The sequence below is a fragment of the Nannobrachium achirus genome, assembly GCF_963921795.1.
Source record: "Nannobrachium achirus genome assembly, chromosome: 10".
Lineage (NCBI taxonomy): Eukaryota > Metazoa > Chordata > Actinopteri > Myctophiformes > Myctophidae > Nannobrachium > Nannobrachium achirus.
Window position 1 is genome coordinate 35,335,818 of NC_137819.1, and position 25,316 is coordinate 35,361,133.

General features: G+C 44.8%; 1 protein-coding gene across 1 annotated transcript in view; it reads left to right on the forward strand.

Annotated features, from left to right (window-relative positions):
• Positions 1-685: 685 nt before the first annotated feature.
• Positions 686-25,316, forward strand: part of nfatc1 (nuclear factor of activated T cells 1) — a gene marked incomplete at both ends in the record, with an annotated part of 45,176 nt that continues 20,545 nt past the window's right edge. Inside the window, 7 exons of the mRNA XM_080734773.1 lie at positions 686-704; positions 2,322-3,384; positions 3,807-3,966; positions 10,592-10,794; positions 12,485-12,657; positions 14,200-14,340; positions 23,954-24,009. Coding sequence (XP_080590899.1) covers positions 686-704; positions 2,322-3,384; positions 3,807-3,966; positions 10,592-10,794; positions 12,485-12,657; positions 14,200-14,340; positions 23,954-24,009 — 1,815 coding nt within the window. The remainder of the gene's footprint in view (positions 705-2,321; positions 3,385-3,806; positions 3,967-10,591; positions 10,795-12,484; positions 12,658-14,199; positions 14,341-23,953; positions 24,010-25,316) is intronic.

The following is a 25,316-nucleotide window of genomic DNA, read 5'->3' on the forward strand; positions in this document are numbered from 1 at the left end:
AATGAAGGAAAAGAAATGGGATTTTTGCTTGAGTGGTGGACCCATAAAAAGTGGTCTTTGACCCGACCCAGTGTTTGGGAAACAGCCTACAGGCTTGTCTACAACAGCTGGAAACCCCAGTGAGTGAGATGAGAGTCTCAGAGAGAATCTCCATTTAGCACATCTGCTTGTAGGCTGCAGTAGGACGTGGAGGAGCGCGTCATCGCTGGAGGGGCGGCGCTACTGGGGTGATCCCCGGGTTTATAAGCGCAGAAGTCCTCGCTGTGTCGAAGCAGTGCGTCACACACTCCCAGACAAGCCAGGATTCCCTATCAGTGGTATTATTATTTCCACACACGGACACAAATATTATCAAAACCAAGGGCATCCACCCGTGAGCATCTCAGGCATGCTCTCATCCCGAGCGTTCAGATTTATCTGAAACAACGTGTTCCCTTTTTTTAATAACTCGGATCGGTGCTTAATAATTTTATAAATATATGCTAAGTTTAATCAAGCGATTTCTTGTTCGTACGAACTCTACTGTAGTCTGTAAGTAGCCTACGCTGAAAGAAGATTAACTGCAACAGCTGGATAACATCCCCCTTTATGGATAAGCGATCTTGCACGTCTGCTACTTTGCTCAAAGTTTGATTCCGTTAATAATAGGATAAGGCTACGTCTTCGTGGTATTACTACAACGAAAATGAAAGCTGCTGAAGAGGGTGAGTCTGATTTACCAGTTTTTATCTACACAGTTCGACCTACAGCTAGAGAACCATGGGGATCCTGGCGTTTGGAGAGCTGTCTCATGACATTACATTGGGCTATACAGTATACACAGCTGTATCACATTTATAATGCAATGTTACACTAATTGTCATTCTTAACAGCTGGCTTCTTTTTTGAAGGCTTTTCGACTTTCATACATTCATGTATAAACGGTAAAACATGAAATCCTTATTATTGCAAGTGTGTGTGTGTGTGTGTGTGTGTGTGTGTGTGTGTGTGTGTGTGCGCGCGCGCGCGCTGCGTGCGTGTGTGCCCCTCCCTGGTGATTTGGGCAAAATAGGCGTGTTTGGACTGACTTCTCTTGTGACTGGAATTGCTCTTAGAATCCAGTCTTTCTTATAAAAATACAAATTTAAAAAGTTTGACAACATATTGTGTTCCACGAAAGACTCACATATCAATATCGAGCCTATAGTTATCCAAAGGGTGTCCTCTTTTACCTGTTGGAACAGGCTAATCTAACCCAGTCCACTGAAGAGCAACAACCCCAAGTGATCTATTTTTAGAATACAGACATTGCAATGCTACTGTGTCACACCACAATGTTAAATGTGGACATAATTTTCCTTTTATTACAAGGAGTCATATGGTGCAGCACTGATGTCATCGTCTTTACGGTTGGGCCCCTAATTCTTTTTAATTAGCCTCAGACAGGGAGCTGTGGTAGCTGTAGGCTGTCTGTCTGCCCATAGCAGTGACAGTTAGTAGCTCTCATCAATATTGTACTGTACTGGTTGCTAAGCCCCATGCATGCAAACCACAGCCTCCATTCACATACAGTAAATATGTAGGCTATAACTCCCCTGCTTCTCTAGCCCTTATGTGCATGACCTCAGCCTCTGCCACAGATTTTGTGGCAAGGCTGAGTTTCATGTGTACTTCATAACTATATGAGGTGGAGGGAGTTGGCTTGGGCCCATTAACTTTGCTGAGCTGGGTAGCATGCACATTTTGTGGCATGCAAACCAACTAGATGTGCCTCCTGCGTTTATTTTTTGAGGGACTGAGGGAAAGCTGAAAGAAGCCAACAAAAGCACCAGTGTTTTTATAGTGTTATATGGCTGCCGCTGCATGTATGTTGTTCTGTGGCATAAATGTGACGTGTGGAATCGGGGAGGGTAATCACCTGGTCTCTCGTTTAAGTTATTTTTAGATGTGGTTTTAGAATGTTGGTTATTTTCTCTTATTTGTGTCTCACCTTTCTTCCTTTGTGGAGGTTGTGTTCTGACTTAAATGTCATGGGGCCACTGTGTGCTATTATAACTAAGACTGTGTTTGGGGAAAACCCATGGCTGATGGTTTGAGGTTGATGGTTTAGCTTTCATTTAGAAAGAGAAATGTGCATGCCTCACTACATCACTACATTACTGGTTAGCCAAGAGATCTGGAGCTAGTCCCAGGCATGCCGTTTCTAATGCCATTATAGGCAACACTGCAACAGCTCCCATAATGCAAAATCTGGCAGCTGTTACAATAAGCCTCTTAGTAATGGAGCCAGTGAATGTGTGTTTGATTATTATGATTACAATTTCAATTTGTTTGCTTTTCAGATGCCTACAGCTACACCCCAAATGTCAGTCTCTCTCTCGCGCTGGGCAACCCTTGTCTACCATCCCAATACCACGGCCTCCAATCCAGCCCCATTATATCGGTCTCTGTCAGCCAGCCGCCAAGCTACGGCAGCCAAGAGGACATGAGAAATGCGGCTTATTACTCATCCCCAATTATCCGTCCAAACGGGGCCCCGGCGCTGGAGAGTCCGCGCATCGAGATCACAGCTTACGGGCAGTTTTCAGAGGATGAGGTGGAGGAGAGCAGCCTTCCCGCCGGCAAGCGTGTCAACTCCATCGTGACGCTGACGCTGCCCAACGCCGACGGCTACAGAGACCCCAGCTGCCTCAGCCCAGCCAGCAGCGTATCATCCCGCAGCTGTCACTCTGATGCCTCGTCCTACGAGTCGGGCTTCTCCTACAACTACGACAACTCTCCCCAGAACTCCCCGTGGCAGTCCCCCTGCGTGTCGCCCAAGGGCTCCACCCTCGCCCTACCGGGTGAGGCCTGTGCCAAGGGTGGCTCCCCGCACCACTCCCCCTCCACCTCGCCGCGTGCGAGCGTGACCGATGACAACTGGATGGGTCAGTCGCGTGGCTCCAGCAGGCCCAACTCCCCCTGCGGCGCAAAGAGGAAGTATACCTTCAATGGAGGTGGCCCCCCGACGTCCCACAAGCTCCAATTTCCGTACTCCCCCAACCACTCCCCTGGGCTGTCCCCACAGACCTCCCCACGCCTCAGTGTGACAGAAGAGTCTTGGCTGGCCAACACCAACCAGTACACCAACTCGGCCATACTGGCGGCCATCAATGCCCTGAGTACAGATGGATTGGCCGACCTGGGGGAAGGGGTTCCTACAAAGGCCCGAAAGACAAGCCTAGATCCAAACTCCGCCCTCAGCCTGAAGTTGGAGCCCAGAGGAGAGGAACTGAGTCCCGGGGAGCTCTGTCAGGATGACCACCCAGCAGCCCGTCTGGCCTTAAAGAAGGAGAGCTTCTGCGCTGGGTTCCTAGATGTGCCACAGCATCCATACACATGGTCCAAGCCAAAGCAATATGTCAGGTAAGGAAATAGTGCAATTTAGAGAACGACTCTGGTCTGAAATGTTTAACTTAACACCTGAAAATAATCTGTTCACATTTTCTAAATGATGAAGAACAGTATTGTCAACAACAGCCCAGATCCAAGCAAGTACCAGTAATGAGAAATGCAGCGCAACCCAAGTACCCAAACATTTCAAGGTGTATTTTGAAACATTCATATAAGGAGAGAGGAAACACGTTTTTGCATATTTGCAATGCCATGGTGAGGTTCAAGTAGATTTTGTAAAACAAAACATTTCGAGCGTATCACAAGGTCCGGCCTATCTGTGCTGTTTTTGCATTCTACACGTTCCAACTTGATAAGCGCATCTAAAATAAGCTCTACTCCCCTCTCGTTAAAAGTTGACGTGGTGAATGTGTTTTTTTCTTCCTTCCTCGTAGCCCATCTCTCCCAGCCCTTGACTGGCAGCTTCCATCCAGCTCGGGGCCATATAGTCTGCAGATCGACATCCAGCCCAAATCCCACCACCGTGCCCACTATGAGACGGAGGGCAGCAGGGGGGCAGTCAAGGCCATGGCGGGAGGACATCCAGTCATTCAGGTCTGCTAGACTGCTCTTGTGATTCGTCTTACACACGGTACTGCCATTAGGCCGGGGCCCCCATTCAGTGGTATCACTGTTAGCCCCATCACTTCTCGCCTTACCGCTTTCTCCATCTTCTTCTTTTTTTTTCAACTTTGTGTTAAAATAGATGAGCAGGCGTGTGTTTTTTAGATCATGACCTGGCTATGATGCTATTTGAAGATGTCACATTTCTGAATGAAATACCATAGGTATGCTATTAGACAGACTGGTCCACTCAGCCAGTTCCTGTCCAGACATGGGTGACTCAAACTTTTCCATTGCGTTCTCAAGTGCAGCGCAGACAGTTACAAAGAGAGGTGGTGTGGGCCAGTAGAGCTTAGTCATGAGCTTTTAACCAACTGTACTATAGCTTTCTGTTGGCCAAGCCTGAAGAGAAAGTATTGAGCAAACCGCCGTTCTGTTTTGGTTTTGAGGTTTCCTTGCCGCCCCCCCCCCCTCCCCCATCAAACTATTAGCCTGTCCACACCACTGACCTTCGTCTCAGAATGAATCAAAGAACCATGAATAATCAAAGAACCATGAATAATAAGAGAAAGCACAACATCCTGAGTGTTCATTTAACCCTGGCAGTGTACTATTGGAACCAAATTGACTCTTTACAGGTCCATTTGTATACTAGTTAAATGTACTGAGAAATCAAGTGGAGTTGTCATTTCTATGGGATACCTTGATATTTTGCCAGTGCATATCTTAAAGTTGATTTTACTGTACCGTTTTACAGTTTATAGTACGGTAGTTACCAGGTAATAAAGTATCACCATATCCCCTTTAAGGTTGGACGTGTTGAAATGTATCTAGACGTGCTCATGGTGGTGCTTTGTGTTCATGGCCACCTGGTGATCTTGACTAAGGATGCAGCGGTTGAATGAGGACCAAGGAACCCTGAACCCCCTGAACAATCCACGTGTCCCTAATCGTAGCTACACATCTGTGCAGGGAACATGTTTTTGTCCTTGATTAGGTGCTAATGATTTAATGGACGTGCCCCGGCTGAAATGGAGCGAGTGTGTTCTGTGTAAACCTCAACCAAACCAACCCAGTAAACCCACCCACCCACCCGCCTGCCTGCCCGCCCGCCACCCGCCCCCTTCCCTTCTTCACCACTCGCTTCCACCCCAAATGCACAGACTTCCCTTTGTTTAGGAAAGTTCCCGTGTGTATGGTTGACATCATCGCGCACCGCGTCCTGCGGAGGCGGAGGTGGGCAGGGGCTGCAAACCACACACGCTTCTGGCAGGCCTCTGATGGAGATGCTGGGAGGAGGGAGGGACGGACGGACGAAAGCAACCCAATCTCCTTCTCTCTGCTGCTTCCTGATTACATGGTTCACTGTTGCTGCAGCCGCGCTGCCACTGTGGACATTGATGAGCAAGACGAAAGCCTCTCGTTTGCTTCTCTGAGGCAAACCCAGCCCTAAAAACGTTGACAGAGTTTATTCTGGAGGCGTCTTGTTCTGTGTGGTTTTCTCTCTCTCTCTCCTTTGCTTTCCTGCTCCGCTACGTCCAGCACAGCTAAGCCCCTGTGTTTTCTGTTCTTTTTCAATGCCATGGCCTCTGCCTCCAGTCTCAATCATCCCCACTTTTCGCCGTTACTCCAACGGCAGACTGCAGTGTGTCCTCTCCGAAGCAGCATGTTCTGTCTTTGCAGTTATGCAGTGGTATAAAGCAGTGTTTCTCAAACTTTCACATTTCAAGGTCTCCCCTTAACTCTGACAGTGTACAAATGGAACATTTGTACACTGTCAAAGTTACAGACTTGTATGGGTCAATTTAGACCCCCCCCCTAAAGGAACCCACGGAGTCCCTGGAATCCACTTTGAGAACCACTGGTATAAAGTAACTAAGTACATTTACTTAAGTACTGTACTTGGGTACAATTTTGGGGTATTTGTACTTTACTTGAGTATTTTTTAAATGTCCTATTCTTTTACTCCACTACGTCTCGAATCCAAATATTTTACTTTAACTTTTTCGATGTCTGAAAGGAGATCTTGTGTGCTGAGGAGGACATGAGATTAACCTTTTGGGTTTACAATATCCAATGATATATTTATATGACACCCCCCCCACCCCCCTTGCCCAAACTGACCTAGAAGCATCCTAGTTTTTCAAACTAAGCTGTCATGTGAATCAAAAACATGACCGAGGACTAATTAGTCACTCTAATTGCGGTACATACATTTGCTTTCACATTCTACACACAGAGAGATATTTAACCTTGTCAATTTGACAATCCAGACAAATGCTTAGTAGCACTTTACGTATCCACCTAGAGTGCTAGATGGATGGTGGTTACAGCATCAGGACGAGACAGCGAGTTGTCAATCACAGAACAAAACAGGCTTTCAACGTAATCGAATTTCCTGTGGCTGTCTAAAAACCTTTGTGGTGTTCATTGTATGGCCAACCCCACACATACTGTACTAATGGTACTCCAAAGAGGATCAAACTTACTTGCAGATGTTACACGGTGAACTCTGGGAGTGTAGAAATGGACCCATAAGGGTGTATTTGTTGTAGGTGGGGCGTGTGTGTGTGAGTGTGATCATCACTTGGAGCAGCGAGGTTATGTGCTAGGAATGGAGAGGCTGCCCATGCAGTCCTCACTTGGCTCTGCTCCTCTCTGGTGCCTTGAGCGGCCGGAGTCTTGGCATTCCTCTAGTGGGTGATAATGTGAACCAGGGCAGGGCGCAGGCAATGCCTTTGTCAAACGGCAAGCGTTGAGGAGTAATGTCTTACACATAATGGGATTATGGTAATCTGATTGCCGCAAACTGTAAATTGGTTTTGGAGAACAAAAACACACAGATGCATCACTAATGCTTACATAAATGAGATAATAGCACCATTTACCACATGAACATTAGTGTTCCTGTTCTCGGGCGAACTGCTGGCGAAAATAGCAGATCTACAATCTCTCAACATGTCGCATCGCGAGGTGTTGTGAGCTTGTGGATGGCTTATTTATATTTGGTGTGTATAGGGAAAAAAGAAAGGGTGCCTACTAGTATAGAGCAAGGGTCTTCAACAGGGGGTCCGGGACCCCTAGGGGGTCCTCAGAGTTACTACAGGGGGTCCTACAAATCTTTGCGAGATACTTGAACCGTAGCATCCATATTCTGAGAACTTTAGACAATAATAGCAGATCCACAAGCTCACAATGCCTCGCGCTGCTAGGCGTTGTGAGCTTGTAGATCGGCTATTTTCGGCAAAGAGGTTTGGTGTAGAGGGGGAAAAGAGCAGACTAAGAACAGAGTGAAAGGTCCAGTTTATTAAGTATTGACGGCTCAAGTGGTTAAATATCTGAAAACACAAATTGACATGAATCCAAAATATACTGATGATCGTGCTGTCAAACAATTACACTATATGGAATCTATGAAAAGGTTGTTGGGGTCCCTGCTTCATCTCTCTCTCAACTAAGGGGTCCTTGGCCTGAAAACGTTGAAGACCCCTGGTATAGAGCTCTGGGGGACCCCTGTCAACAAATGGATTTTAAAGCCAAAGAAATCCCATTCATCACATAACACCACTGAATTTAATGTTTTTGGTACCGATTATGTCACCGACTGCAATTGTGAGCGGCTAATTTGCAATCTGTAACGAAATTCATTTATGAAGAAATGTGCTCAGCCTTGTGAAAAGGCCGCCTCTCACTCCATCACACACACTCACTCCCTGCTGCCTAAATAAACAGCATTGCTAGGCAGCAACCCATTTCCTTACACAAATATACAGTGCTTTTGCAGGCTCTTAACCCTCAAAGGGATCCTCCTCTAAATCACATGTTGTGCTTCCCCAGTCAAAGCCCTTGTTCATATTTTGGGAGCGTTCAGTGCTTTTTATATGTCGGTGAAGACAGCAGGCATCATTTATGCATTTCTTATATTTTTGGCGTTCCAACTGATGCTCCTATCCAAGGCGAACTTTGGAGGGAGCAGTTATGGATTCAGTGTCTTGCTCAAGGACACATATTTGACCTATGATTTTTCAGTTAAGTCCGTATTGTACACCACCATTATATGACAGAGTTGCGTGCCTAATATAGCCAATCTATAAGCTCACAGTATATCGCAGATGCGACACATCATGAGCTATTAGATCTGCTATTTTTGACAACATCATACGACAGAGCAGAGCTCTTTACCCACGAGGCCACCCTGCCATCGCCGCTTTACAAAATGTGATTTTCTTGTTATGACTCCCCTCTGTATTTCACTCAGCCATATTGACATGCTACGCCGAGTATTCTCCTCCTAATTTCTCACCTGTCAAGCTGTATAGATAACATGCATAGCTCTGGGGCAGCGTGTCGGCAGTAGCCGCTGTTCTCGGGTTTCAGACGGTGGGTTTGGGCTCCATGCCTCCGCTCCACAGTCTGGGTGGTTGAGGTCATGCTGGCAGTGGGCCCTCCTGTCAAGCAACACCTATAGCGATCTGGGAGTTCTTAGAACCGTTGAGCCAAGCCCTCCCTCCAGCTCTATACAGTCAGAGAGGCTTTCTTTCTGAGCACCTCTGCAAACTAAATCACGCATCCTGTCCAGGATCATCTTACTGATAAAGATCTGAGGTGCTGGGGGGTCAGCACCGAGATGTTTCCTTGACCCTGATTAGCGGGGGGCCTGGCGTAATTGACGTGACCTTCGCTTCACTGTAACACTGGCTCGGTCTTGTCAGTGGGCATTGACCGCTCTCGCAAATCACAGAGTTGTTTTGTACTTAAAGGTTCTTTTGCTTTTTTTTTGCGCCGGTCTGTGGCAGCGATTGCCCTTGAGTTCCAACTACTGTAGGACCAACAGCCAATCAGTCCAGAATTGGACTGACATTAATGGAGAAAGTGTATATGGGTCCTTGGTGGTAAATTAAGGAATAAACTAGAAAGGGGACTGATACCAAGTTCCTAAATGGACACTTTGTTTGAACCCTCATCCATAGAGCATGGCTTCTTGCGGATCAAAGAGTGTTGTTTTTGGAGCTGTGTGGAACACAAGCTCCCTATACGTGGCCGTGTGTGTAGGTATGTTTGTAGGTATGTTTGTGGGTGGGTGGGTCTGTATGTAGCCTGTATGTAGTACCCTGGGTGACCAGAGAGGTGCTGTTGAGTCTAGCCTGCCCTGAGCATCAACTGCAATACACACACACACACACACACACACACACACACACACACACACACACACACACACACACACACACACACACACACACACACACACAGCTCCACTTCGAACAGAGGTTCGATTTTCATTAGTGTGTGAGTGGTTGTGAACTTAATCACATGAACTCTAGCATCCCTATTATGGGGGAAACATTCTATGAAAATAGCTGATCTACAAGCTCACAATGCGTCTTGTTGTGATACGTTGTTAGGCATGAAGATAGGCTATATTTGTCAAGAATATTTAGTGCAGAGGAAAAACAGGAGGGAGACTAGTATAGGACTTTGGGGGACACCCATCAACTAAGTATATAGGGTTTAAGTGGGTATAAGTTCTCCAATACCCCTCTTCATAGCTTTCATCTCTGTTCTTGTAAATTAATAATGTAATAATTTGACCTTTCAGGGAGCACATAAGCTGGAAACTTGAGGTTTCCCTCTTGCTGTCCAGTGTTGTTTTTGACAGCAGATTTTGATTTAGTTTTAGTCATAGTCTTTTGATAAAATGTATTTTAGTTTTAGTCATAATTTAGTCACCTGAAAAGTTAAAGTCTAATTTTAGTCGACTAAATATCATAAGATTTTAGGTGACTAAATCTACAGTTGATTTAGTCAACTAAAATGTATTTTGGCAGGCCTTGATGACATTGTCAATATATTTAGTCTTAGTTTCAGTCATCATAGCTTACTTTTTATTTCGCTTTTATTTAGTTTTCGTCAGTGAAAAAAACGCAGTCGACAAACATTTTTCGTCATAGTTTTAGTTGACGAAATCAACTCTGTTGCAGTCCTGACCCTCAGTTGTTAATTGCAAACGGACGGATTTAGGAGTTGATGCTCATTTCTCTATTGCACCTGTTGCAAATCACACTGAATAAAAGCAATATCATGGGTTTAAATCTTATGAAGTGAACAATAGTTGCAGCCCTACTTCCCTCTATCCTCGCTTAAGTGTTGTTCTTCGCTCCTGTCCAATAAAAACATTGAAACTAGGGCTGTCACAATTATTACATAATCGTCTAATCGTGGTTATTTGACATAATCGTGATTATCTTTCATAAGATTTCCTCATAATCGTTTCCATGTCAAAAATAGTGGAAATAGCAGATCTACAAGCTCTGCGACGCGTTGTGAGCTTGTAGATCGGCTATTTCCACTATCAATGTTCTTTTTTAAGTATAAAGTTGTCAAATATGTCAGTAATTTATTTGTATATTTAGGTTATGTGTCATATCTACCATGTGCAACTTCAAAGCCTAGAAGCCAAACAGAAACGTAATTATCAACGACAAAAACACAATTAAATCGTTAATCGCAATTATTTGAGAGAAAATTAATCGTCATGTAAAATGCCATAATCGTGACAGCCCTAATTGAAACCTTGAGACATGCACAGTAACGTGACGTCTCCTCTGCCACGTAGCTCCACGGCTACATGGAGAGCGAGCCCCTGACGCTGCAGCTGTTCATCGGTACGGCGGACGACCGGCTCCTGCGGCCCCACGCCTTCTACCAGGTCCACCGCATCACGGGCAAGACGGTGTCCACGCCCAGCCACGAGGCTCTGCAAAACAACACCAAGGTCCTGGAGATTCCCCTGCTGCCGGAGAACAACATGAGAGCCATGTGAGTGGACGTAGAGGACCTCCACTGTTTACCCCCATGAAATGATGGAGTGACTATCTGGAAAGTTATGCCCATGACACCTACTGTAATAAGAGCCAGCTGTGCTGGGGGAGATCCGTGTGTATGTGTGTCCGTGCGTGCGTGCATGCTTGTGTGCGTGCGCGCATTTGGAACGGGGTGCCCTCTGCACACAGAAGAGCGGGTTTCCCACTTTTATAAGCCTCTGCGATCAGATTACTGGAGGGAACCTCAAAGCTGCTAACGGGGGTCTGGGCTGTGTCTGAGCTCCAGGCGGTAGCAGCCTGCTAGCCTCAGCACTTTCTCTACTGTTTAATGGATGTAACACATACTGTAGGCTAGGCTCCCCTTATATAACTCCTGCAGCTCAGGATATGGTTTCCTCTTTCTTTCAGGGAGGACCCGCCTCAGAGCGGTTACGGTATATAGGCGAGGGATTTGTTTGAGATTTATTAATTCTGACATGCATTCTAACGTGACGTATAGATGCTCTGCGGCGCAGCACAGAATAGGGGCATTGTAATATTTCACAAATGTGCATTCATCGTGATTTAGGTCGTCAGGATTAGAGGCATGTCTTAAATTATGCCATGAATCAACTTCGCTTTCAGTTTTTCTTGAGCTTCTCTGGCGCAGGGCCACAAGAGCTGCTGGCGAGCTTGAGAGCTGAAAACGAATACGTTCAACTCGTACACTAAACCGGCCTGCGATGGATCCAGAATGAGAAAAATAAGTTGTTTCTTCTCATTTTGGCACTATGCCGTTTGAACCCTCTTTTGTCAGGCATTGAATAGACACCTCGGAATGCGGTTTTGTTCACAGCACAGTGCAAGCTGTCTACATAGGCGGAGAGCTGAACAGCTGGGGTTCGAGCATCAACACCTGATTGCTTCTCCAGTAAAGCAGAGACCTCAATATCTGGTGAAGAATGTCAGGGAGTGCTAGAATAAGTTTAAAAGTTGATAGTTAACCAGGCATTACTGAAGGAAGAGTGATATTCTCTTTGGTGCAAATAAGTCATCCGTATGCTCTATATTCCGTAATCTCATTGATTAGAGAATGCTTGTTAACAGTAACAAAAAATACATTTTAAGGCCAGGATACCAATTTCATCAACTCACCAGGATACAAGATACACAAGATGCAGCATCGAGTAAGGAGATGGGAAATAACTAAAATGTAATATGGAAAAGCTAGAACTATTAAAGTGTGAAACATTAGATGACAATGTGGCATAGACTTAAGAGGAGTGGGGTAAGCAGGGTTTGAGGATGGGGTGTTTATGAAGAGTGATGAAAGTTTAGGGGACTGTAAAAATTATTTATTTTTGAGTGGTGCTCCTGGAAGGAGCTAAGCTCCAACATCTGGCTTTGTCCGTTTGTCCAAAGTTTGTTGTACCCCCAGGGTCACATTGGCCAAGCTTCGTGGGACGCTTAATGAAATTAACTCTTAAATAGCACCGGCCACTTTACACTAGGTGTGATTTTCTTTAAATGATATGCAATCCTTCCCATTGGGGGAAATCCCCAAAGGGGTTCTCTCGTGTACCGTTTAAAGGTGATACACCATGAATTTTCACTTTTCCTATTTTAAAACCTTTTTTTGGGGTCCCACTAGCACTTTCTATCCTCACAAAGTCCCATTTCTGACCATTGTGTCTTTCTCCGTCCAGAATCGACTGCGCGGGGATCTTGAAGCTCCGTAATTCGGACATTGAGCTCCGCAAGGGCGAGACTGACATCGGGCGCAAGAACACCCGCGTTCGGATGGTGTTCCGGGTGCACATCAGCCACCCCACAGGCAGGACTGTGTCCCTGCAGGCCGCATCCAACCCCATCGAATGCTGTGAGTATTAATACACTTGGATATTATTTGGGAGAAAATAGCTGTTTTATTACAAGCTTACAACACGTTGCATCGCCAATTGTTGTGAGTTTGTAGATCTTCTTTTCATATGATATATCCTTACATCATAATTGTAATGGACTTTACATTTGAAGCAAATCTCAAAATGCTACATTAAAATGGTAAATCATTAAGAAAACAGACTAAGAAAATAAAAATTAGAAACAAAAAAGTGAATACATTTTGAACGTTGTTCACCTATACACAACGTTTGAGGAAATGGCTGTTCTCAAATTATAATATAATAATCTTTGGCTATAATTGCATGCCCAAAATGTGGGTGCCAAATATTAAGAACTCGAAAGTGTTAAATGGATAAATGAACTCTGATGATTTGGTTGTTTACAACTCTCATACCGCATAGAGTATAATATAATCTTGTGACCCACAGCAATTACAGTATGTTGAGTCCCCTCAGGCAGTCCTGAGTCTCCTGACAACCACTGTTCGAATGTGCAGTATGTGTGAATACAGTTCTGTGCAGTTGCGTTTTCCTCAAAGACTTAACTAGGCCTTTTGTACCGTGTCTTTTAATGTTATCCACGGTTTATTTTTGTAGAGTTATGTGCCTTATTCTCATTTTGTATTGCACAGTAACCCATTGTAAAGCACTCTGTGACTGCGGTTTTAAAAAGCACCTTTTAAACACAGCTTTACTAATTAGCTTCCACAGGGCTCTCTTCCTCGTGGCTCATGCATCTAAATCATCGTTGTGTAATATCTGTCCATGTTAATGGTCAGTTAGGCTTTGTTCAATAACGATTATTGACTTCATGCTGCAAAACCTTTCTGTGAACTTGGACAAACCCCAGCAGATCAGCTTCTGTGTCATGCGGTTCTGGCAATGATAGCCACCATACAGATCAAGTCGTATGAGGCAACTGAAAATCAGTGGTATAACTATGAACTCAGCCTCTTGAAATAGACTATTGTCGGGTTGTTAAACCGTTGCCATAAAGCAACAGTTTTGACCAAAACGTTTGTCCACAACGTGATTCAATTGTTTCCAAAGACTTAATTACAACCACATTTCACCTTTATCTCTCCATATTAGTCATGATGAAGTTGACTCTCATTCCAATTGAGATATAGTCAACTCTGCAGTAACAGACAGAAAAACAAACAAACAATGAATACAATAAAATCATTTCAGGAAAAAGTCAGAAAGGAAGCGAAAAGGAGCACGGGGGGAAGAACGACGATACAATGATAAACAGTTCATGGCAAGATATTCGTACCGAATACCAGAATCACAAAAATAAACACAACACAGATGATTTCTCTCTCCACCAACGGCAAAAGGAGAGTCTCATTTCTCACTGAGAAGAAGGGGGCAGGGCCGCAGGAGCCACGACAGCTCCCTGAAAGCCGTCTGAGGTTGCGATTCTAACTTGGATCTGGATGCTCGGGTCTGCATGGGGAGTGGGTGTGTGTGTGTATTAGCGCTGAGCGCTGAGGACGGTTCCTCTCTCCCTCCCACAGCCCAGAGATCGGCCCAGGAGCTGCCTCTGGTGGACAAGCAGAGCCTGGAGACCTGCCCTGCCCCCGGCGGGGAGAGGATGCTCCTCAGCGGACACAACTTCCAGCACGACTCCAAGGTGGTGTTCGTGGAAAAGGCCCAAGGTAGAGGAGGGTATTTTGGAGCCAACGTTAAGCTGTTTTAGAGGCAGCGTGTCCGCGCTCGTGCGTGCGTCACGTGCGTGTGTGCTTGTGCGTGCGTGCGTGTGTCGAAGACTATGTGGTGGATGGGATTTTGTGTGTATGTGTGTGTGTTTCCCTCTCTGTCACTGGAGTAACCCCAGGACTTCTCCCTCTCTCTCTCTCTCTCTCTCTCTCTCTCTTTCTCTCTCCCTCCCTCCTCTTTCCCCCGCCGTCAAAATATCCACCATGCTGCCAGAGTGCCACATGTGGTGCACATTAATGCGCTGTATTTTTAACCCAGCACATTTACATTTGCAGAAGTTTCCATTGCCTGTTCAGTGGAGGAATGGATCACAAACGCAGCATATGCCCCGTGTGCCTGTGCGTGGGCGTGCATGTGCCATGTGTATTTTGTGCATGCACGTGCCCTATGCATGCACACTTTACATGTGTTTCTGCGGTGAGTGCGTGTTTGTGCAGTCACATGCGTGTGTGCGAGCGTACACACACACACACACACACACACACACACACACACACACACACACACACACACACACACACACACACACACACACACACACACACACACACACACACACACGTGTGTCTGTCATCCCCCAGCAGTATTTGTTTCTCCTTTTCTTACTCTAAGCTCTTCTGGTTTGGTGGGAGCGGCGAGTGTTCCCAGATGTTGATTCGAGGTGGTTTACAAACAGCAATTTCCTTGATTAGCTTTAGACAAGCAACGTGAGCTATGGTTTGGGCCGAGGCTGAGCGATGTAAACACGTGCGATGCTATCAGCCCCCGGTGAGTCACCCAATGGAGAGGGAAGCCGTCACATTGTTCCACCTGTGAAAAAGAAAAGTCCTGTGGGGGGGACTCACAATAGAGCAGTGGGATTGTTTACCAAAACAAGAAGTGATTGTGCACGAGCAGGCTTTGTTATCGCCTCTCTGATCTCATCGACGGAGGAAAGCGATTTTTCCAAGCGTACAACTGAGTCTATACGACGTATTTGAGTTTGGCTCAATAGTTCTCCAGTTGTCTGTCCACAGCGGTTCAGAACTCTCCTGATGAGCAGATCTGAAGCCGACTATCTTTAGGGCCCGGCGCTGTGCTTCTGTCTGCAGGCCGGCTGTTGTTGATGGTGGGTGTGCTCCCTTGTTTTTGATGAGGGTTTCCCCACGTCTGGCACTCGCATTGGATTCCTGGGCAAACCTACCACGGAAACACCCTTAAGCCAGGCTTCCACCACAGCCATGCACCCCCCCCCCCCCCCCCCCAGGGGCGTCACAAGGGGTAGTAGAAAGTAGGACTGAGTTACTGGGGCCCAAGGTGGAGGGGGCCTAATAACTTTATCTTTTGAAAAATAGAAGCTCACACTGCGAGCTTGTAGATCTGCTATTTTTGAAAAGTTGAAAATGTGTGACAATCTTTGAACATATGTATTTTTTAAGCGAACATTTCTAACTCAAATTTTGCTTCTGGGGGTCCCTGGAACTAAATATTTTGAGATCGGGGTCCGTGGCCAAATACATATCATCTTGGGGGTCCTTGACATAGGTTTCTTGCACACATTTTCACGATTTTTCAAAATCGTGAAAAGCGCTGTGAGCTTGTATATCTGCTATTTTTTAATAGTTAACATTCATGGGGGGCCCGCAGTGAATCCTTGTACCCAGGGCCCAGAATTTGGTGTGACGCCCCCCCCCCCCCCACAAAAAAAAGGATCCTTCCAATCCTTTATCCAAGCTGCATCTCGTGTGCCTCCATATCCCAATTCATTAACTCTGTGAGCTCTAAGGTCCCTGTGGATCCCATTGAACCTTCTCTACAGCTGGTCTTCGGGTAGACTGGCAAATAGATACGGTAGATTTCTTCATTCCTGGGGGAAAAACCAGGGCATCGTCATGAGATACTAAATGAGTCAAGACAAAGTGAATTAAAGCAACAAAACATTGCATCCATTGAAAACATATACTATTTCAGCTATGGAAACGTTTCCCAATAATGTTTATACATATTTTAACTAGTGCCTGTGTACACAGATGTAAAAATAGGATTAGGTATTTACAATATTTGTTATATGCCTTACTTTTAAATCATACCGTTTTTATTGTTGTTTTGCTCGTGCCAAAGCAGAGGACTGAGAAACTGTTTAACGATCAGCCTCATAAATCCAGAGCAGTGGATTCTGCTGCCGAGAGCTTAACCATTTATCTTACCAATGTGCAGTTTTCCTTCATATATTCCAGCAAAGAACACCCACAAATACAAGTCTCACAAGGCAAGTTGGACCTTAACATACTCTTAAGTTGGACGTTTGTTAGTATCAGTGTCTGCAACCATGTGTTTCTGTTTGCGTGTGTATCTATGTGGATGGGCAATATACGTACATATCAGTGTGTTTGTTTGGATGTGGTTGTGTGCACGTGTGAGTGAGATAGTGAGAGTTTATGTGCATCAACAACATGCATGTGTTTGTTTGTGCATCTGTGTGATTGTTGCTCTCCGTGCGTCATGCAGAAGGGAATCCCTATCTCCCTTAAGAGAGCAAGAGAGAGTCCATACTGTACCACCACCTGCTCCCAAGTACTTCTGCATCCAGCCTCTAAAAAACATAGCAGTCATCCTCGTCTGCCCCTCCCTGTCTCAACACAGAGATATATGATAACATCAGTTAAGTTGTCACTCCTGGTTACAGCCAATCAGTCATAAGAGATTACTGTATACACTGTAGTACTGCAGACATCAGCGCTGTAATCTGAGTTTAGCTCAACCTGACCTCCCTTTCATTCTCCCAGCCCCGGCCTGCCCAAAAGATGCTGCCACTGATAAAACCCAGTCTGTCCATTTGGGAAATTAGGGTTTGCTCTGCACATGTCCTTTATTCACCTCTGGTCTTTTGTGGTTTAGTATTTAAGGTGCTACTGGACAGTTGGGCAATTTCTCTATGTTGTCTGCAAGTAATGAATGATAGTCACTGGCACTCACTGCAAATCGCAAGAAAAACACAGTATGCGTGCCAAGGCATAAAAAGATAGGGATACTATAAACTATTGTATGCATTGCGCGCCTCTGAAGTAGATCATATTCTGTTAAATCAATAATAACAATAATAATAATACAGTAACAACAACTACTAAAACACTGTTAAAACAATGTTACAAAATTAATGCGTGCCTGAGGAAGAATAGCATGATCAATGGTGTCAAGCTGCACTCACATCTAATACTATGGGACTGACTCTGCAGTCTTGCTACTGTGACTGAATTTTTTAAAATATATAATTGTCTTTCACGTCTGCCAGAAGTTGTATCAAAACTAGAATTCAATTTAGAAATGGGCATGTGATTGTAACAATTGGTTGGGTAAAGACTAGCTCTGGTCCATAGCGTTACTGGAGTTCTCCCTAACGCTATGTTTGTCTACCTCCCAAATCCTTGGCAAATCCGGAAAGACCCGTTGTCTGGTCCGAAAATAACAAAAACTGTTTCGCCCCTCACCAAACCAAAGGTATCACTGGACAGTTGAAAGCTTACTCTACTTAATGGACGCGGACTGAGCCCCCCCACCACACGCTTAAAATACATTTCTAGGGTGAAAACTGTTTTTACGAAACATCGCTTCCAACGTCGCAGAGCTGAATAACACCCAACGCGACAAATGCTCTGTTAATGCGGTGCATTTCGGTCCTCTGACCTGTGCGGCAGTAGTGAGTTGGCACCGTGATGGCGACGACAAATAGTGAAAAACTAGAAAAAGTGGAGTCTCCATCCGGTGGATTATTTTTCATTTCGCCCTAGAAATTATTTTAAGCGTGTGGTGGGGGGCTCAGCCCGCGTCCACTAAGTAGAGTAAGCTTTCAACTGTCCACTGATGGTTTGGTGAGGGGCGAAACAGTTTTTGTTATTTTCGGACCAGACGACAGGTCTTTCCGGATTTGCCAAGGATTTGGGAGGTAGACGAACATAGCGTTAGGGAGAACTCCACTAATGCTATGGACCAGAGCTAGGTAAAGACCAGGGTTTTGGAGAGGCTGAACTCAAGAGAAGTGATCTTAAAATAATCAGGGAGAGATCCAGAGAATAGGGAGCTGTTAAAAATGGAAAGCAAGTAAGGGTCAATTACTACTACCACATCTACAAGAAATGTCGACGGTATAATATCAACAAGACACAAGGAAGGTTTCATGTGAGACACAATATCCATGAGATCACAAGAATTGGCATAAATAGGCCTCAAGTCGTAGACGTAGGGTAAGGACAAGTAGGTACATCAACGAATTATATTGGAGCAGAGATGGATCTGTTACCTTCATCCTTGTAAGTGAAAATGTATAATAACGCAAGATATTCTTCTCTTGAAGATTTACACAAATTAAAATTGGTTTAAGAGACTTTCAACAGAATGAAATAAAAATCTAGGAATATGTATTGCTCATGAAAAAAATCTGATTCTTAACTATCTTATTGTAATAGGCCATTAAGACCTTCAACTGTTGGTAGTGAACCTGTGTGTTTGTCGGTCCGCCTAATACATTCAACCAGCCAACATTCTTACATCCTAGCGTCTGCTAAATGCCTAAATTATAAATTGTAAATTGTATTATACTTGCATAACTATGCACCGCAGTTTCTAAAGTTTTAAACCATTAACAAAGGTATTCACAGCAGAATGTTGGGATACGTATATTAAAAGAGAGAACAGCTGTGCACATCCCTAACCCAAGTTTAGGCAGGTGCTGAGCAATGGACTGTATAGGATTGATACATAAATAAACTTTCACTTTCACTAACCCTAACCCTATTGCAGCAAATAACTCTGTAACGTTTCAAACACAAAGTTCTCCCTCAGACTACTGTTGGGATTATGTTAACATTAGCTAAAAATATTTTTTGGGAAACAATACGGTCGCTTATCTCCCGATTAGGGAGTCTTACTGGTATATTTTTAGACACATTGGAAAACACAATCACACATACAGTAAGAGGAATGGCATAATTTAGCAATTTGACTATCATTGCCATGTTTTAACCATGTCTATGTTAAAACATAAAATCAAGCTTTAGAGTGATCTAACATTTGAAGATGGAGGAGTTAGCCTACAACTTATATTGGCGAAGCGGCCAAAACGTGACACTAAGCTAAGCCAATCAATGAAGCCGACGGATCTGGTTGGCCAATCAGGGAAGCCAATACTCACAACCTCCCAAACACACAGAGATTTGGTGCATCCTCGACAGACCCACGGAAAAATCAGACAGATATTCGTGGTTTTTCGTTTCTCGGAAACTGCTGGTTCGACCGAATTTCGACTAAGCACCCCGGGTCATTTGGGACACACACGCCAAGTTTGAGGTCAATTGGTTGGATGGCGCCGAGATATGTCTGGGACAATCAGACATACAGACAGACAGACAGATATTTTGTGAATTTACAGATGGATATTACACCCGATTTATACTTCGTTGCAGCTGAGTATAAATCAAAGATATTAGATGATCTACAAGCTGTTGTGAGCGTGTAAGTTGGCTATTTTTGATGTACAACATCCTCGTGCAACTACTGTAACTCAGGTTTTCCAGGATACTCCTGTACTAATGTAGCTAGTACAGGATTCTGCTCAGTATTTCTCTACCATTGTGGATAGTGGCTGAAAATGACTGCGAGAGCCTGAAGGGAATCCTTGCGGAGGAGTCAGACATTGAGAAACACCCTTATGAAAAGAACGCTTTCACATCTGGCCAGGCATTCTGGATGGCTGCCTGCCTACTCCACAGCAGTCAGTATCATGGCGAATAACTCATGGTCTCTCTCTGAAGTGAAGGCCCTGAGTCAGTTTAGCCAGCCAGGATGTGTCTCTTTCTGCATGTGACCCGTGACCCCAGTCTCACTGTCTCTGTGTCATTGAGCCAAAGCAGAATAGGTCCAAGCAGGTAGGGGCCTGCCCCGTGATTCTCCAATGCATTCCCGACCGGCTTTCCCCAGCAGCTCTAGTCTAGTTGTTCTTGGCTGCTGTTACTGTGCAAGTAAGAGGACCTTAAAATTGAATTGCGCAAAGATTATCACACACGGAAGCTGCCAGGTGCTGTCTGGAATTACCCGTAGAAAATTACAGATAACCGTCCTCCTTTTAACAGGCAAAACCTGCAAGAGCCTGACCAAGATGAAAGCACTCTAATAGCTGCAGTGAATGAGGGTTCCTCTTGAAACACACGCACACAGAAGAGAGCGAGATGTATATTTTGCCAGCTAGTGGTTTGTGGGTCTCCTTAGAGAAATGGTTTAGTTTTTGGTGGGAGGGGGTTTGCTTTCCCCTCGTGGTGTACAGTACATGGTCAGTGGAGCTTTGGATCGGATTCATTGCATTCATAGAACAATGACTTCCACTCGAAGACGTTTAGCGGTTTGGCCGCCTCCCCAACACTTCTGAGAACAATGGTTGTTTTCATAAACAAATAAATTATAGTCACATAAACAGAGTCTTCATAGTTTCATCAATTACACTGTGTGGTTCATAAAATCACGGGCCTGCTGGTGGAAGCCCGAGGGTCAATTTTTGATGAATAGGGGCTTGATTTATGACACACTATATGCGGACGACATTGTGCAGAGACAGCACCACCTTAAGGGGCTACGCTGCACTGTGCCGAAGAGCGTTCAGTAGTTGAGTATGTCCTCTGCGGCTGGCCTTTATCATAGCTAGTTTTGGAGAGCTGGCTTGTCTCAATTGCCCCCCCCACCCCTTCCATGCAACTGCTTGCATGCAACACCCATGATCCCTGTGTTTTCTGAGGGCACCAAGGAATGGAAGAAGAAGGTTCAGTCATCAGATGGGGAGGACAAGGGAACTCTTTCAACGTGCCACATGGGCCCAGGCAGCAGCGCATGTGTTTATATTTACCGTGTGTTATGGGGGATTTGGGCACATGCCACCCCGCTGTTTTGCTCTGGGCATCCAGAGTTACTCCACCCCAACCCCAATTAAGGAGCACAAGGAGCCGTTTGATTCCCTTTATAAACCCTGCATGACAAATAGCCGTATTGTATACTGTTTATCCCCCACCCCCCACCCCCCACCCCCCCAACACAGGCCTGCCTTGGCTGTGTACAGTACACCAATCCTGCTGTGTCATTGACTGCTCTGTGTTATGTCTGTCCGTGCAATGGTAATGACTTGTATAGACCACAGCTAAAAGAAATGTGAATTATCAAGACTTCAACTGCAACTCTGGGCTGTGGCCAAGTTGAATGGGGTTTGGGCACTTGGGTGAGTGAGGCGTACTAAGAGGCGTACTGGGTTTATATGGCTGAGGTGGTTTCGGGGGGAGCGAGGTTTTACATTGAGTGGACTAGCAAACTTTAGATAAAATATTGGATATTGTCCACAACAGTGGGTAAGAGGGAGGTTAGTTTTATTGAGGCTTTCACTTAAAGTTTTCAAATGTAGCCTAGCTGCTTTTATTTATTTATTTACTCTGTGTGTGTGTGTGTGTGTGTGTGTGTGTGTGTGTGTGTGTGTGTGTGTGTGTGTGTGTGTGTGTGTGTGTGTGTGTGTGTGTATATCATTTTTGACTGGATTGGTGAAAGTGATGTGCGTGGATGTTGCCATGGCTCTGGAACATTCTGTGGTTATCAGCTATCCGGTACACTCTTTTCAAACAGAGGTAGCCCACGCATTTTAAGTCCATTTCTGGAAAACAATTTTCCTGGCAGCAAAGAGGAGGGCAAAAAAGAAAAAGAGGACAAATTGCTCTGTTTGATATTTTTTGCGTCTGTTCTAATATGTGCAGAAAAAAATGGTACTTTATTGTGTCTGAAACAAAATAGAGACAGGATGAACTGAAAAACATGTTTATCTCCTGTGGATTGATACATATTCCTTAAGGGATTCCATTCTGGTGGAGAGAGAGAGACAGACAGACCGACAAAGAAAGAGTCGGTGCAGAGAGACAGACAGACAGACAGACAGACAGACAGACAGACAGACAGACAGACAGACAGACAGACAATGATATAAAATGAGACAGGCAGACAGACCTTAGTCTTTACATATTTTAAATATATATATAATTATTATACTGTGTGTATGAATGGATAGATGGATGGTAGTAACTTAAAAGAGAGGATACTGTAAAGGGAGAGAGAAAGAGGAGTTGGAGGTGAATGGGCGGTGCAGCACACATAATAGGAGGCGTCATCATGTGCCTCTCGTATCTCTGTCACCTCACGGCTCAGACCAGGGACACCACATCCATCACGCTGTCCATGCAACTCTAACTGGCCACTTATCAAATATACCACGCAGGCATCCTCCCGTCTGAGCAAGCACAGTACGCTACCCGTCTCAGTTCATTTACCTTCAATGAAGCTGGCCTGCAGAATGGCCACAGCCAGACATTCAAGTTCTCAGAGCCGCAGTCTCCATAATGCAAAGGGCATTTTCACAGTGATTTCAAGTCTGTTTTGGGGCCTTGTTAAAAAAAAGTTATTAAGAAAGTGCAATGGTTTCCTTCTTAATGTCATAAAACTGTGGGAAAATTGTGAAAATGACTTTTCTTTCTCTCACATTGACCAGAAAAGCTTCTTATGTTTTTGGGTTTCAGTGAGAGACACATGTTTTCCAACAAATACCCTGTTTTATTGCCTGATGGGGAAAGCTGCTTTATTGGGACAGGTTTAAGTTGATGGGGCATTACCATAAACATTATTAGGCTATGTAAGGAAAAACACAAAGACAGAAAAGGCTGATATTGGTTTGTGTGTGTGTGTGTGTGTGTGTGTGTGTGTGTGTGTGTGTGTGTGTGTGTGTGTGTGTGTGTGTGTGTGTGTGTGTGTGTGTGTGTGTGTGTGTGTGTGTGTGTGTGTGTGTGTGAGTGAGTGTGTGTGTGTGTGTGTGTGTGTGTGTGTGTGTGTGTATGAGGAGCCTTCAACAATGGTGAAAATTGAGGATTAAGTCGTCAGTTTCCAGTCATCCTCTGCCCACTGGTTATCGGAATCCCCATTTTATAGCTCTTTTAACGAGCCGAGCTAGTCGGAATCGGTTATGCATGTTGGGAATGCGCAGGATTGAAGTTAAGGTTTCTGCTATCCACCAAAGACGTCACTCTTCTCTTTCTGGCTCAGTGTTCAGAATTGCATCAGATTCCCATCCGGCTCTGTCTGTGCATCCATCTGTAAACGTTGTCCGTCTGACTGACTCTGTCTCTTAGCAGTATTCAGTTTCTTTCTGTCTTTGTGTCTTTTTCTGTCTTCCTCTGTTTTTACAACTGTCTCGATCTGAACTTTCTCTTGAGTTTTTTTGTGTCTGCTCCCCCCCTCCCCATACAGTTGTTAGTTACGGAGTTAGACTCAGACTAAGGATATGAACTCATGAGTTGTGGGTCAGACAAATGACGTTTGCGATAGCCTTGGCTCTCCACAGCTGTTTTATATATCACTGATGTAACAGATAATAATAACAACACTTGTTGCATTTCTTATGATTTCATCATTGTTGAATGGGAATCCAAATAGGGTGTCTTTTTTTTCCGTATTGGGTTATACTGTTGTGAAATGTCTCACTATTTTCTTTGCTCCTTTTTATAGATGGTCACCACCTGTGGGAGACTGAGGCCAAGGTTGACAGGGATTCCTCTAAGTCTGTAAGTAATACAGTTATCATTATTATTATTATTATTATTATTATGAATTACTACATCTATCTGTCTGTCTGTCTGTCTGTCTGTCTGTCTGTCTGTCTGTCTGTCTGTCTGTCTGTCTGTCTGAGAACAGCTTAAATATATTTATAACCCTTATTGAGAATGGTTTAAAGTTATACCATGTAACTTTTTTTATAAAACAAATCTTAAAATGGTCCTAACTGTTAAATCGCTAAAGTTTTAGAACCCCCACTCCGTTATTTTCAGCTTCAAAAGCCTTCTCTTTATATGTTTTCTATGAGCCGTGAGGGGGTAGAATTTCGCGGCAAAATGACGTCATCATACTACCGGCCAATCACAGCAAGGGTTATACACTGCCGGCCAATCACAGCGCATCTTGGAGTGGGGTCGCTAGGGCGGCCATATTTGTAGTCTCCCGTGTGTCTGTATACTCGGTTGCACAGGGAGGCATGGGTGAAGGAGTGTATCTCCGGAATGGCTGAACGCACAGGAACCAGGGACCCCTCAAAAGATAGATCTCGGCGAGGTGGAGGCAGACGCGGGGGTGTGAGAACCAAAAAACGTCCGAAAGACGCGGACGCGACCGAGGTTTGCTATAGAGCTACTGACCACAAGTTGAGCAACTTTACAGTATAGCTTTAAGTTGCTTTGAATGCAATCATTTGAAAATATGAATTGACACTCGTTTTTCTTGTGATTGGCCACTCGCTCAGATTCATTCAGTTTAATTCAGATGGCCATTTTCCTGTTTTAAGGGAATGAACCTCCTGAATTTACTTAATTGAAAGTAAACTGTAAACGCACAAAAAAGCACATCTACTGTGCATTGCATGGCCAAATCCAGAATGTTCATTTTACTTTGAAAGTGTAAAAGAGTTTGGCCAGCTTCGGCCACCATGTGTCCTTGCTTTAGCCTGGAACAGCTGGGGGGCAAGCCTGGAGATGCTGCAAGGACTAGAGAGAGATGGAGAGTGAGAGTGAGCAATGTGTTCTGGGAGTCTGGGAGATGGACGAGGGGATTAGAGGGTGTCTACATATGAGACACCGCACCTGCTCCCTGTGTCTCCCCACAGCATACACACACACACACACACACACACACACACACATACACACATATTGTTCACACATATGCACAGATGTGTGTACGCACGCACACACGCACGTATGCACGCACGTATGCACGCACGTATGCACGCACACACACACACACACACACACACACACACACACACACACACACACACACACACACACACACACACACACACACACACACACACACACAC